Here is a 12,293-nt window from a genome sequence, read left to right as displayed (position 1 = left end):
CTAGGTCCCGCGTTGAGGCCAGACTGGCGGGTGGTACACTAGCAGTCATGATCGCTGTGAATCGGGCCTTCTTTTCGCGACCTTCGCGCTTTCGGACTTTCGGGGTCTGGGCAAGCTACTGGTAGTGGTAGTAGTAATGTTGAGGGACTGTGATAGATGATAGGTCAATCGAGACGGAACGGTAGGAACCGCCGTTCGTAAGTCTAGGTGATTTGGAAGGGTTGTTTTGTGGAGATTTTCTGTAGTGTAGAGAGACGGTTGTTAGAGGGGTGGTGCGACGGTCACCGGTCGGGTAGTGTTCGGCGGAGTGTTGTTTGGTTGCGATGGTGATAGACATGGACATGCCGATGGGGGAGTTGGTGGCGGAGGGAGGATGGGATGGGATGGGATGGGAAAGTGGTACATCACCGCGAAGGTGATGCCGGTACATGGCGTGATGGTGAGACGACAGTGGCGGTCAGAAGAATGTCTGGCGGGCGGTGTCATAGTGAGGAATGATGGCGCTGCATGTAAGCTTACTTCCCCTCCCCTGCCGAGGTGGTCTGAGGCTCTGCGGCAGTTGTGGACTTCGTAACAACAGACTTCGTTACTTCTTTCCAAAGTGCCAGGTGCGGAAGCTTAGTGTTTCGAGACAAAAAAGCTAGTCTTGGGGTAGCGCATCGCGACGTCTTTTCCGTCGTCATGGCATATAGGTACAGTAGTCAACATCCGGTAGACTACCCGTGTCGCGAATGGACTTCGCAACGTGCGTGATATTCTCAGCGTTTCTTATTAACTACATTACTAGTATATACAGGGTATTTCAAAATGTCATGTCACTCTTTCTCTTTGCTAATGTACAGGGATGGGGGTATACAGAGATAAAAGGCCGTGAGCCGTGATGCGGCAGTTGGTGTCGTCGCTTCCCTGCCGTGGTACCTGCCGTGGTATATTCGAGTCAAGTAAGACCCAGACTCGAGCCGCTGTGGGGCGGTGTGCTTCCAGACGAACCCAGAGAGTCAGACGAACCTGGCTTCTTTTTTCTCGCAGTGCTCGGTAACTGCGATTGCCGAGGCAGGTCGTTCGCATACTTTTTCGGGTTCACGATGGGCTTTTTTTCGTGGTGGAGTGCGGCTCTGGGTTTGCTTCTGCGCGCACGTGTGAGGACCGTGGTGGTGGGACCGCGGCGCTTAGACATGTCTGTGTCGTTGACAATTTCGACTGGGGTTACGACTGTGAGTGTGTGAACGCCATCACCACCGCCGTCTGGAGACGGCATTGAGATCATTTCGATCACGGTACTCCGTTTCAGCTGGACCCGAAGCGAAAAGGAGCTTGCCGATATGATGCAGATCTCCTTCGCGATGTAAGCCACATCGCATGTCTTCGTGATGACAAATGGAAAATGTTGAAAGTGGGTATATTGCTGAAACTCATCATCTGTAAGGCGCAGACAAAACCGATCCCCGCTCTTCATCCGTGATGTAAAATGACTTGGAGACCATGATGCCGTTCTGGAAATGGTCCTCTTCCGCACTGCTCCGAGCGCTCTTGATCCTCAAACTCCTTTGACTATCGTTGTCGGAGTTGTCCACACGTGTACTTTTCTTCGAGTTTGGTGGTGCCTTTCCGCCGTACCATTTATTCGAATTCGGAAAGGTTCCATTAGGTTCGTCGTCGGAAGTGCGAGTCTGCACAGTGGCGGAGAGTTTGTACATGTCGGGACGGAGCTTGTCGGCTTTGGAGTTTCCAGCGGCATTGCCGGGTAAGGGGGCGGACATGCCGTATGCGGACGGACGGTAGGCTCCAGTTGGGCGTGTAGAGAGACCGAGCTTGTGCATGGCGATGAAGAATAATGGGCGGAGCGTTGCAAGGCTACCGGCAGTGATAGCGAGACCTTGTTCGACCGATGACCAGATGGCGATGTCAAGTGTGGACCCTGGCAGCATTAGTACCCAGTGAATGAGCAGCGGTAGGGAGACTTACAGAGGAAGTCAGGAGAGTTAAAGTAGTGGACGAAAGGCATGCGGGCGATGACCGCAGCACTTGCGATGCACCCCATAGTGATCAACGGGATCAAAGCGACCTTGGTCCTCCTCTTCAACTGCAAGTGCCATACCAAAAAGCCCGGAATGATGGCGAACGTGAAGTCGGTGATGATACTGAAAATACTGTAGACGTAGCCGAGAGCGGTGATGACTGTGTTGTCGACGCACTTTCCTTCTTGCGAAGTGCGGTCCCACATGTACGAGATTGGGTAGCATTGGAAGAGACAGACGAAGAAGAAAGTGCCTCCAGCAATGATCGAGACGCACATGGCACTGTAGATGATCCTGATATTCTTAGTCAATGTTGTTACAAGTTCAGTTTGCGATAGCTTACCATGTGTGTAGTTTTCGAATACTAATCCGCAGGAGAAGGAACCCAATGGACAGCTTGGAACATATCATAGATATGGAGTAGAACAGATAGCAAAAGTACCACGCATGCTTGGCGTTTTGGACACCCTCGATGGGCAGGTCACGATGATGTTTTCCGGTTCCATAGTGTATGCCGATGCAAGACGATGTGGTGTACGAAATGAAGAAGAGCTGAGGACCTAATTAGATCGTGACCCAGTTATCGTATTAATCTACACTTACAGTTGCGAGAACCATCAAATAGTCATCTCGGCCAAATGCCTTGACCATACAGACGCGAACATATATCCTCAATGCACAAGCCAGGACTGCGGTGGTAACGAAGGCGATGTTGACTGCGAGCAGCTCGGGGCCTCTGTTGGGAATAGCCATTGTGGTGTGGTATATTGACGAAGCAGTGGACACTCATACAGCGAGGAGGAGCCCCAGAATGAGCACACCGTTCGGTCGGTAATGGGGGGCTCAGGATCTTTTACGCAGCTAGACACTTGACCGAATAAGCAGGGTGGAGACTATAGAAGACACCGCATAATGGGTGCCGCCACGAGTGAAGTGGGTCTGCGGGCGGGCTCCCAGGACTCGTTCCAGGGTCTGGTCCGTTTCAAGGTGCGACCATTACCAACAGGGTCGTTGTCCCGCGGAGCTCGGACACGGGACTATGGATTTGGCGAAGTCGTTCATGCGTTGACAGGGCACACGGGGACGCGTAGAAGCTGACGGCAGTAGTGTTGACTGCCGCAAACGAAATTGTTCATTGAACTCAAATAGGGACATGACGGAGGGGACAGGAGATCAGCGTACACATGTGCAGCAGCTGGGCAGCCTCGTGCACATGGCTGACCTGTACCTCGCATAGGCTGGGACGCCACCATGGCTGGAAGGCAGCTCGCAGTAGCGAAACTCAAAAGCGCGGCTTGGGGAACGGCAGTGGTTGTTCTGTCCTGCTTTTGGCGGTGCCTAGATGCGTCCCGCTCGAAGGAGTTTCGCGATGTTCACCGGCCACGTGAAGGCTAGCCGAGAAGGGGATTAGTCACCGAAAATCTCGCAAGGGCTGCGTCTTCCGTGCCTTCCGCTTCCTAGCTAGCTCTGACGCCCACTGACAGCCCTGGAGTCAACACTCAACCTCACAGACTCCTCGGAGCTGCCACTTGCTGCCGCTGATCGGCTGCATCATCGCGCAGTATCTCTTTAACCGTTGGTTTCAGCTATTCTACGCTGACTGCCGATTCTCTCGATGAGGAAGTGCTCTGCACCTCTAAAGACGGGAACTTGTAACCGCTAGCCGGGCGGTTCCTGAACCTGCGTGGAGCCCCACTGACAAGTTTGCGAGAGCGAGAGTCCGCCGACACCGCCAGCCATTCCACGATAATAGATGCTGTGGCTTTCGAAGTTCAACTGTACAAATCAAGACTGTCGCCAGACTAATCAGGTGCCTCGGCTTCCTCACATTGAGTCTGCAGGGTTTCACGAGTATCTAGTGCGCGGACTGACTCGTCGTTGCGGGCATCGGCACTTGCTGTAGGCACTGGAGGACCTGGATCTAGCTCAGCACTTGCATCATCGCCAACGCTACTATCGTCCCCTAGATGCAGAGTCCGTCGCACGAACAACCATAGTTCGCGACTGAAACCCGGATTTGGGATCTGATATACAACAACGGCTAGTCGTCCGAACGCCTGTCAATTGCCTGTTCGACGACAACTGCTTCAATATTTCGACAAACAGGCATCGGGATTGAGTGCCAACGCGGGTAACGCTGGATGGCAGGTCGATGAGTCTCGCAGGCACCATCCTAGCGATCAAAATTCCACATGTGGGCCCCGAATCCACAGAACAATGGCGACATGAGCGTCGCATGCATCAGGGTAGCACAGCACTTCCAAATTCCTGGAAACAACTCCGCAACCGTTTATCTCCCGATGCCACGCCCGTCCGGTCCTCTCGAAGCCAGTTGGTCTCAGCTCAACGTTCTTCCCGTTTGGTAAGTTCGTCTCAAACTGCCGAGGAACGCTCACCAAGGTCTCCCAACGAAGGTTTAGGCGTCCGGCGGAGCAGACTCCTGGGGAAAAACTCCGGCTTCCAAAGTGGCGACCGTGTATTGGAGTTCGGAGAGTAAAACGGTGTTCCCCTGCGAGTGCGACGAAGAACTCTTCGTACCCTTGGCCTGTTGAACCCACCGTCGAGCCGCCCCATCGCCGCATTCGTGCAACCCTTGCAGTCGGGAGCAACGATCCTACGGTTGACTGGGTTGAGTGAAAATCTTGAACATTTCTGGACGACGCTCGCAAGGTTCAGTCATGGCAACAAACTTTGGTTAAAATGTGAGTCGGTACCTGCTGGTAACGGATGAACTTGCGGGTTTGGTGTCTAGTTCGCGCTTATGTCCGACGTCCTGTTATCCGTGTACACGATGGCGGACAACATGCCTTCGAACCAGGGACTCAATGAATGTTTGCTAGAGGCCTAACAACCGAAGCAGGCAGGTGATGTACTGCAACAAACGTCGTCGATATACTGGAATATTGGCGACATTCAACATGCGGACATGTTGTAGGCCGAGCCGCCGTCTAGTCCGAATGCGATTTCTGATGCAGCTGCCACGGCTGCTAAATCAGGAGGCGAATATCACAACCCGAACAAGACACGGCAACCCATCATCAAATGAACTGCCGATCTTGTAAGCTGTACCAGAACAAGGTATCCATACACACGCGAACAAATGGTCTACACAAGAAGCATAACATGACCATCATCACCCTCCAATCCAAGTCCACCCACTCCGAAGGGGATCGGGCTGCACTGTTGCATTGCTGTTACGGCCGAACTGGAGTGAGATATCCCCTTCTTTCCGGGCAGGGCATTGACATGTGCCCAGCAAGAACACAACTTTGCTTTTGCAGCACATCCTCACTTTCTTATCTCTAGATAGCACAACACACCCAAGCATTCGCTTCTTGGAGTAGTAAGTCCATGCGACAACCTCCATGGTTGCTTCTTCGCATCGTCCGCCCTCCTTTTCCCATAATAAGCAATTTGCTTTTTTCTTATGCATGCATGCGAATGCATATCACGCATATGTACATAGCTGCGCCAATGCGGCACAGTCTCGGGCGCATCAAGGGCACGACGCGCCCGCCCACTCACCAACACGAAGGCCCCCGGAAAATCCTAGCGGCTACGTCCCGCAGCCGCCCCAATCACGTCGCCAGACAATTCTCCGCATTGCACCGCCGAAGGAATGCCGTGTGGGTGACAGCGGCTGTGGCGTAGGTGTTTCCCTTTGGTGGATTGAGATTACGCAACCGCTGGAGGACGGCTGTGCCACGGGTAGTATGTTTCGTGCGGGGTGGAGACTTTGCGGCGTGGTTGAGAGGGTTTGTATATGAAGAAGTGAGTGCGAGGTACGGCGCACGCTGTGTGCTATGTACCATATCACGGATATCTTCGGACCGAGTATCACTCAACGCTTCAAACGAACGCACTGCGAGACCGGCTTACAGCGACACGTCAACTTGCGACTACACGCGCACCAACACAGCACAACATGCAGACCATTCTCTCGATCGCAGGCCTCATCGCCTTTGCAACCGCCTCCCCACTACCCTCGCCTGAACACTCCGAAGCCCTCCCACTCATAACCCTCTCCCTCATCGGCTCACCCTCACATTACACACTCGGCTCATCCCAAAACCCACAGACCTCCACATCAACATCCAACAACGCTTGGTCAATACATATACCCATCGACGTCTCCCTCGATCTCAGCACACGGCCAGAGCACGTCCAAGCCATCGAGATACTTGGGGTAGAAAAGGGCACGGATCTGCAAGGAGGCGCAGTAGAGAGGGATGATACGGATGTGGTGTGTAAAGCGAGGTTGGGGTGGGGCAGTGAAGGGGTGGTTGTGAGGATGGGTGGGGAGAGGGTTTTGGTTGATGGGGGGAAGGTGGGGAGGGTTACTGGGTTGGAGTGTTGGAAGGAGAGGGTGTAGGTTGTGTATATATGGACGATGGGGTTTGTAATAGCGGGAGGAGGAGGTGGTCAGTTTGCATCTTTTCCGTTGCGTGGGCGTTCGATGTTCACATCCGCCTTGGAGCGTATACGTTGCTTTCACTTCGTCTTCTCCAGGCAGTCTTACAGCCTACTAATATAATTCCCTTCAAGTATCCTGTCGACCTACCTGGCACGTACGTTCATCATCATAATCTCCATCCCCTACGCCCTATAACTCTGCATCAGCTTCTCCACAATACTAACCCCCATCTGCTCCTCCTCATTCAGCCCTCCATCAGCCTTCTCTTCCTTCTCAGCCACAAACCCCTCCTTCCGCATAATCCCCTCCATCATCCTAATCCCCCTCAACTCCTGCAACGGCGGAATATTCTCCACGCCCTCCGGATCTATCACGTCGAAATCTACGCCCGGGGTAGGCTTAACCGCACCCTCAATCTCATACAACTTATCCGGTGTAACAACAAAATCACACTGTACCTCTCCCTTCCTCGTCGGAGATACTGTTACCTTCTCCACGCCTAGCTCCGCCTCATCAACGACCTGACAGCCATGCGCAACCGCCACAACAGGTGTCTGCGTGTGCAATACACCCAGATCCGATAACATCGCCCATTGTATCTCAAACAGATTATGCCCTTCCCAGATCGTCACGCCCTGCGCGTTGAACACCAGTCCCCCTGTCACACACATATCTACTTTAAGCCCTTCATCGCGCATCTGCGCCAGCGACACCGAACGCCCTATCCCAGACTTCTCCATGCCGTCTAGACACGCCGCGATTTCGTATTTATTCTCCGCTATCCGGCCAGGATGCAACAGCACGAATCCCCTGCGCAGTCGGTATGTAGCGACGAGCACCTTTTTCCCGTCTTTCAGCGCCCGGCAGCGGAGGTGCTCGAGGCTGTTGTCGGGGGTTATGAGGATAGTGGCGGCGGATTTGTAGCAGGGGAGGGAGGTCAGGCGGCCGATTGCGGAAGACGAGCCCCGGAAGTCGGGGGTGAAGGACATGTAGTCGTGGTTGAAGCGCGCGTCGGGGTGGGCGTGTTGGAGGAGGGTGCGGTAGACGGATGCCCAGATGAGTTTGCGGTTGGCGTTGTCATCGGCATCGGCATCGGGGGGATGAGGGGCGGTCATTGGGAGACGGGGAAGCGAGTGACGGGTGGCTGGAAGCCTGGGTGGATGGGATGCTGTGGGAGCGAAGGGCGGCGTGGTATACTGTACTGTATGCGCCGTGCTACGCCGCGGTGGATGGCGGGGATGATGCCTTTGTTCAAGCTGACTAACCGGGCCGCCTCATTGCCCGTCGTCTGCCATCATTCACCCTCCAGCTTCTGAGATGATAGACAACCGACTCACCGTCATCACTGCCTCGCGATGCATGATTGTCGCTTGAACATGATGATGGCAGGATCCCGGCTTCACCCGCCCGCGCGTCATTGGGGTAAACTTCCCGCGTCGGCATGCGCTAAATCGGCTACATGATTAGGCCCGTTGTATTACCGAAGAGTCACATATCTCAAGGCCAAGACGCGTGCATGCAAGATTGAGTGTTGTGACTGATTATCTAGGGACACATTGAATGGTCGCTTCAATGGACAAACATAACGAGATCGAAATGCGGACAGCGGCGGCGCCATCCAGCCGGTCCTCAATGGAAGGCAACAAAGGGACGATATCAGAAGAGCGCGTTGCAGAAGCGACGAATATGGATTCAATTAACACGGGACCACCACTTCTCGATTTCCCAAAGACTAGTGAGCCCCCCGAAGCTGAGACATCCGACACAAGAGAAGGGAACAAGTCAACAGTAAAGAAGAAGTCACCCAAACGCGCAAAAGCCCTCTCAGTCCTAAAATGGTTCATCAAAGACCAATGGTTCCTCCTCGCCATGGGCTTCGTCGTCCTCATCTCCTCCCAAGTCCAAGTCCCCGCCTCCCAGCAACGCACAAAACGAACCGTAATCACCTACCTCGCCGTATCCGTCATCTTCTTCATCAACGGTTGTACCCTAGACACCCGGGTCATGCTCGCCAACTACATGCGCTGGAAACTGCACATCTTCGTGCAACTCCAATGCTACCTCGTCTGTTCCGCAGCCACCTTCGCCATCGTCAGCCTATGTGCCACGAACCGCGATTTCATGGATCCATGGCTCTTGATCGGCTTCCTCTTCGTCGGCAGCGCGCCCACAACCATGTCTAGTAATGTTGTCATGACGCGGCAAGCCCACGGCAACGCAGCCCTCACAGTCGTGCAATCTGTAATCGGGCAGTTCCTGTGTCCCTTCCTCACACCGATAATCCTGCAGATGTACCTCTCGACCGGATCCTGGTATAGCAAAGTGCTGCAACGGGGGTCAGGCTACGCGGGCATCTACCAGCGCGTCTTTATGCAACTCGGCCTCTCCCTCTTCCTGCCCATGCTGCTCGGGCAAATCGTCCAACGCCTCTTCCCCGCGCTCACAAAAAAGGTGTTCTTCGAGTGGAAGTTGCTGAAACTCTCCTCCATCGCCCTCCTAACAATGGTATGGCAAACCTTCGACCAAGCCTTCTCCTCGGGCGCCTTCTCAGCCGTCAAACCCTCCAACATCATTTTCATCGTCTTCATCACCATTGCGCTCTACTTCATCTGGCTGGCCATCTGCTTCGTCGCTGCCACTATGTGGCTCCCGAAGAAAGATGTGATTGCTTGTTGTTATTGCTGTCCGGCTAAGGCGCTGGCGATGGTGGTCCCGCTTACGAGCGTTATGTATATTAATATTGATCCCGTGGATCAGAGTAAGATGCAGATTCCGGCGATTATTTTTCAGGCGTTTCAGGTGGCTATTGGTGGGATTATGACGATTGGGTTTCGGAGGTGGGTTAGACCAGAGGAGGAGAGGGAGGAGGCGGAGAAGAATGTTGAAGCAGAAGGGTCGAGATGAAATTGGGAAGGTGAGTCTGGTTGGTGCTTTTGATGGATGAAGATATCTATACTATGCGCGAGCATCCCTCTCTTTCCTAGCTGTCACCCGTGGCATCTCATGACTTTTCGCAACCACCATCGTGTGGTCTTTTCCGCTCAGCCATCATCCTCACTTCCTGTACCTGTAAAACAGTCCCGCCATGTTGTATATAGTAATCCTCAACGCCGATAATGCACAAGACACCCAACCCCACCCAACCCCATCAACTCCCTTCATGCTCAAGTAATGCAGCAGCATCCATTCGGAATCTGTCTTCATCAGCCTTATCCCCATCCTCATCGTCATTCTTCAATCGACAATACATACGCATTTGCATATTCCAAGAAAGCCATCGCAAGGACACTCGATGCAAGAGACCGCTGCGGTGGTTCCATCTGCATTCCTGATCTCCTTGACGGATCGATTGAGACTGACCTGTTTTGGTGGTTAGTCAGGAAGAGTAAAGAAGATGTAAGATGTGAGAGGTTGGGAGAACGTACTGCAGCAGGCGACGCAAGCGCAACCGACGCGGCGACGACCGCGATGATAGCTGAGAGTTTCATGATGTCTCAAGCACAACCTGCAGATGCCAGATGTAGAATTGAGCGAATAACCCCAAAAATGATGGAAAAGTCCCGAAAGATAGGTATTTGATCGACACAAACAACAGCACCAAAAAGTAAGTAACACAAAGCGCACAACACGATACCAGCCCAGATCGACGAGCCCGGCTCTTAAACAGTAATTACTTCTGCCCATCAATCTACTAAACCCCGCCAAGTCAGCCATCCTAGCAACGTCGCTAGCCCAGGTTCTCAAACTGTCCCTCATCAATTTACATATTGCCGGTGCGTACGACATGCACTCCGGTTCCCCGCGTGCGCGCCCTCGTGGCAGAAAACCACGAGATTAATCTATGTCGCGCTGGGGCGGCGACAAGCGGGCATCTCGCCTAACAGGCCCCCTCGGGACATCGGAGTTTAGGTGCTACAGTACACAAATGCCACGAGCCTCGTGTATGCGCCGCTTTACCCGCAAGTTACCTCAACCAAGCCTTGATGCAAGTTGAGCGATAACTCAGAGCACTTATACATACTTTCGCCTTAGCTTGCACTAAGCCAGAACGTGAACGCGACCCAAAACCGGCGCGACACACGCCACCAAACTGTCAAAACTCGCGATGACTATACGCGACAGGCGCTAGCACCAAACTCTGTCGGTGACCACACCGCGTGTGCAGTAGTCGATGGTAGAAGCTGGAAGGGCGACTGCATACTCGTATATGTACTCAACACTAGCTCCGGGCTGCGGTAAATGTAAATGCTCCAAAGTCTAGATTCTGCGAAACGCTGTTCGGTGGGTGCTGGATCTGCGATAACAACAATCACATATGCGCAGTCCGCGGGTATGTCAATCATCGTCGCAGCATCCGAAGGCGCGCCCCAAGATGACGTGCGTTAAATCGTCCTTCACCTCGCGAAACAGGTCTTCGGGTCCCGCCGCACCGTGCCACAACATCCCTTTCGCTTCGCCGCAAAACAACACAAAAGGGGGCCTCTGCGATATGCACACACTCCTTTTTGCCCATATGTCGGCACCTGCACCAGGCGAGAAAGACTGCACGTGGACTACGCCGGACGGGGGCCTCGATCTAGACTCTTCGCCCGCCCTGCATATATTAATCTTTTGGTTAACGAAGGGAGTATTCTTGTGTTTGGGCCAATGAGGAGGGAGCGCAAGATGGTATGAATATATTGCAACTCGCGAAAATGTTCCGTGCCTGCCGTGACTGCTGGCTCGCGACTGCCAATATGCATGCCGGCTGTGGGATGTCTTTACCATTTACCCGGGATCTTTTGGTCTTCGCGGCTCTTGCTCATAGGATTGGGGATCTAGATGCAGGCGGTCTGGATGCGGGCAGTTGCCTTTTATACGATCACGTGAGAAAGATGTCTTCAACATCTCACGCTCCAGCTCACACAGCACCGCGTCCACGCAACCCGATATGAGAAGTCCTTTGACCTTCAGCACCTCCGCCCATAAACTACAAACGCATTCCGTCTTCGAATACTACCACCAGTCCTGATCTTTCCCGCTTCTGCTATCCACCGTTTACTCGCACCAACCCGTGGCCTAGGTCTCTGTTTGTACCCTCCCTTGTGCCACGTCCCATCACCCTCGTACTCGAACTCAATCCCCAACCCCCGTTTATCAGGATTATCGAATCTGTCCAGCCAGCGATTCAGTTGCGCATGGCTATCCTTCGCACCAGCGGTATACGACAGAATAATACGTATCTTGCGCATCGGCACCGCATGACTGTCGTATGCCCCCGCGACCTCAAGTCCATCGTTGCTCAGCTTCTTCAGCTGAGCCTGCGACAGGCGGTTTAGAAACGTGACGACGGGTGCGAAGTTGTGGTTGCGCACTGTGGTTGTTATGACGGGTGCGTGGAAGAGGACGGCATCGATGTACTCGTCGCAGATCTGTCTGTTTACTCCTGCGAGGCCGCAGCGTGTGACGATGTTGCGGGCCCCGGATTTGAGCGTTGATGTGTTGTCTGATTCTAGGACGTGCTTGTAAATGTCATCTCGCAGCTCTCGTGGGAGGGCGAGGAAGGGCGGTAAGGTGTCATAGGTTGGACGTGGTTGTATGGGTGTGATGTCTGATGTAGTGGTTTTACGCGCACGTTTCTTGGGCGCTGATGCATGGTTGGGGGTGGGAACTGGGTTAGCGGCTTGCTCGTCCAGTTTGCGCTTTGAACGTCTGAGCTCTGGGGATGCTGTTGTAGCCATTGTTTGGTTCTATATGGGATCATATCAAGTTCTACATGTGTGGTGCTGGTAACCATATACTCATACTGTGCCAAGGCGGGCGTGGTGATCATCCAGGCAGCAGTAGGCAGCGACGAGGCGGTTGAGTGCGATGAGAGTCGG

General features: G+C 53.6%; 4 protein-coding genes across 4 annotated transcripts; 1 reads left to right on the top strand and 3 right to left on the bottom strand.

Annotated features, from left to right (window-relative positions):
* Positions 1–1,415: 1,415 nt before the first annotated feature.
* J4E86_011014 (uncharacterized protein) lies at positions 1,416–2,771 on the bottom strand (the record flags this gene model as incomplete). The annotated part of the gene is made up of 4 exons (XM_051451508.1): positions 1,416–1,918; positions 1,966–2,312; positions 2,362–2,570; positions 2,622–2,771. 4 exons carry the CDS (start codon positions 2,769–2,771, stop codon positions 1,416–1,418), a joined length of 1,209 nt encoding a protein of 402 aa, XP_051297377.1.
* Positions 2,772–6,614: 3,843 nt separating this feature from the next.
* Positions 6,615–7,547, bottom strand: J4E86_011013 (uncharacterized protein; the record flags this gene model as incomplete). The annotated part of the gene is made up of 1 exon (XM_051451507.1): positions 6,615–7,547. One exon carries the CDS (start codon positions 7,545–7,547, stop codon positions 6,615–6,617), a length of 933 nt encoding a protein of 310 aa, XP_051297376.1.
* A 517-nt stretch (positions 7,548–8,064) lies between these two features.
* J4E86_011012 (uncharacterized protein) lies at positions 8,065–9,336 on the top strand (the record flags this gene model as incomplete). The annotated part of the gene is made up of 1 exon (XM_051451506.1): positions 8,065–9,336. One exon carries the CDS (start codon positions 8,065–8,067, stop codon positions 9,334–9,336), a length of 1,272 nt encoding a protein of 423 aa, XP_051297375.1.
* Positions 9,337–11,381: 2,045 nt separating this feature from the next.
* Positions 11,382–12,152, bottom strand: J4E86_011011 (uncharacterized protein; the record flags this gene model as incomplete). Its single annotated transcript, XM_051451505.1, has 1 exon — positions 11,382–12,152. One exon carries the CDS (start codon positions 12,150–12,152, stop codon positions 11,382–11,384), a length of 771 nt encoding a protein of 256 aa, XP_051297374.1.
* Between the last annotated feature and the right edge of the window lie 141 nt (positions 12,153–12,293).

Source organism: Alternaria arbusti (genome assembly GCF_024043155.1).
Source record: "Alternaria arbusti strain BMP 1465 chromosome Unknown scaffold_28, whole genome shotgun sequence".
Lineage (NCBI taxonomy): Eukaryota > Fungi > Ascomycota > Dothideomycetes > Pleosporales > Pleosporaceae > Alternaria > Alternaria arbusti.
This window is presented reverse-complemented; position numbering and strand designations above follow the sequence as displayed.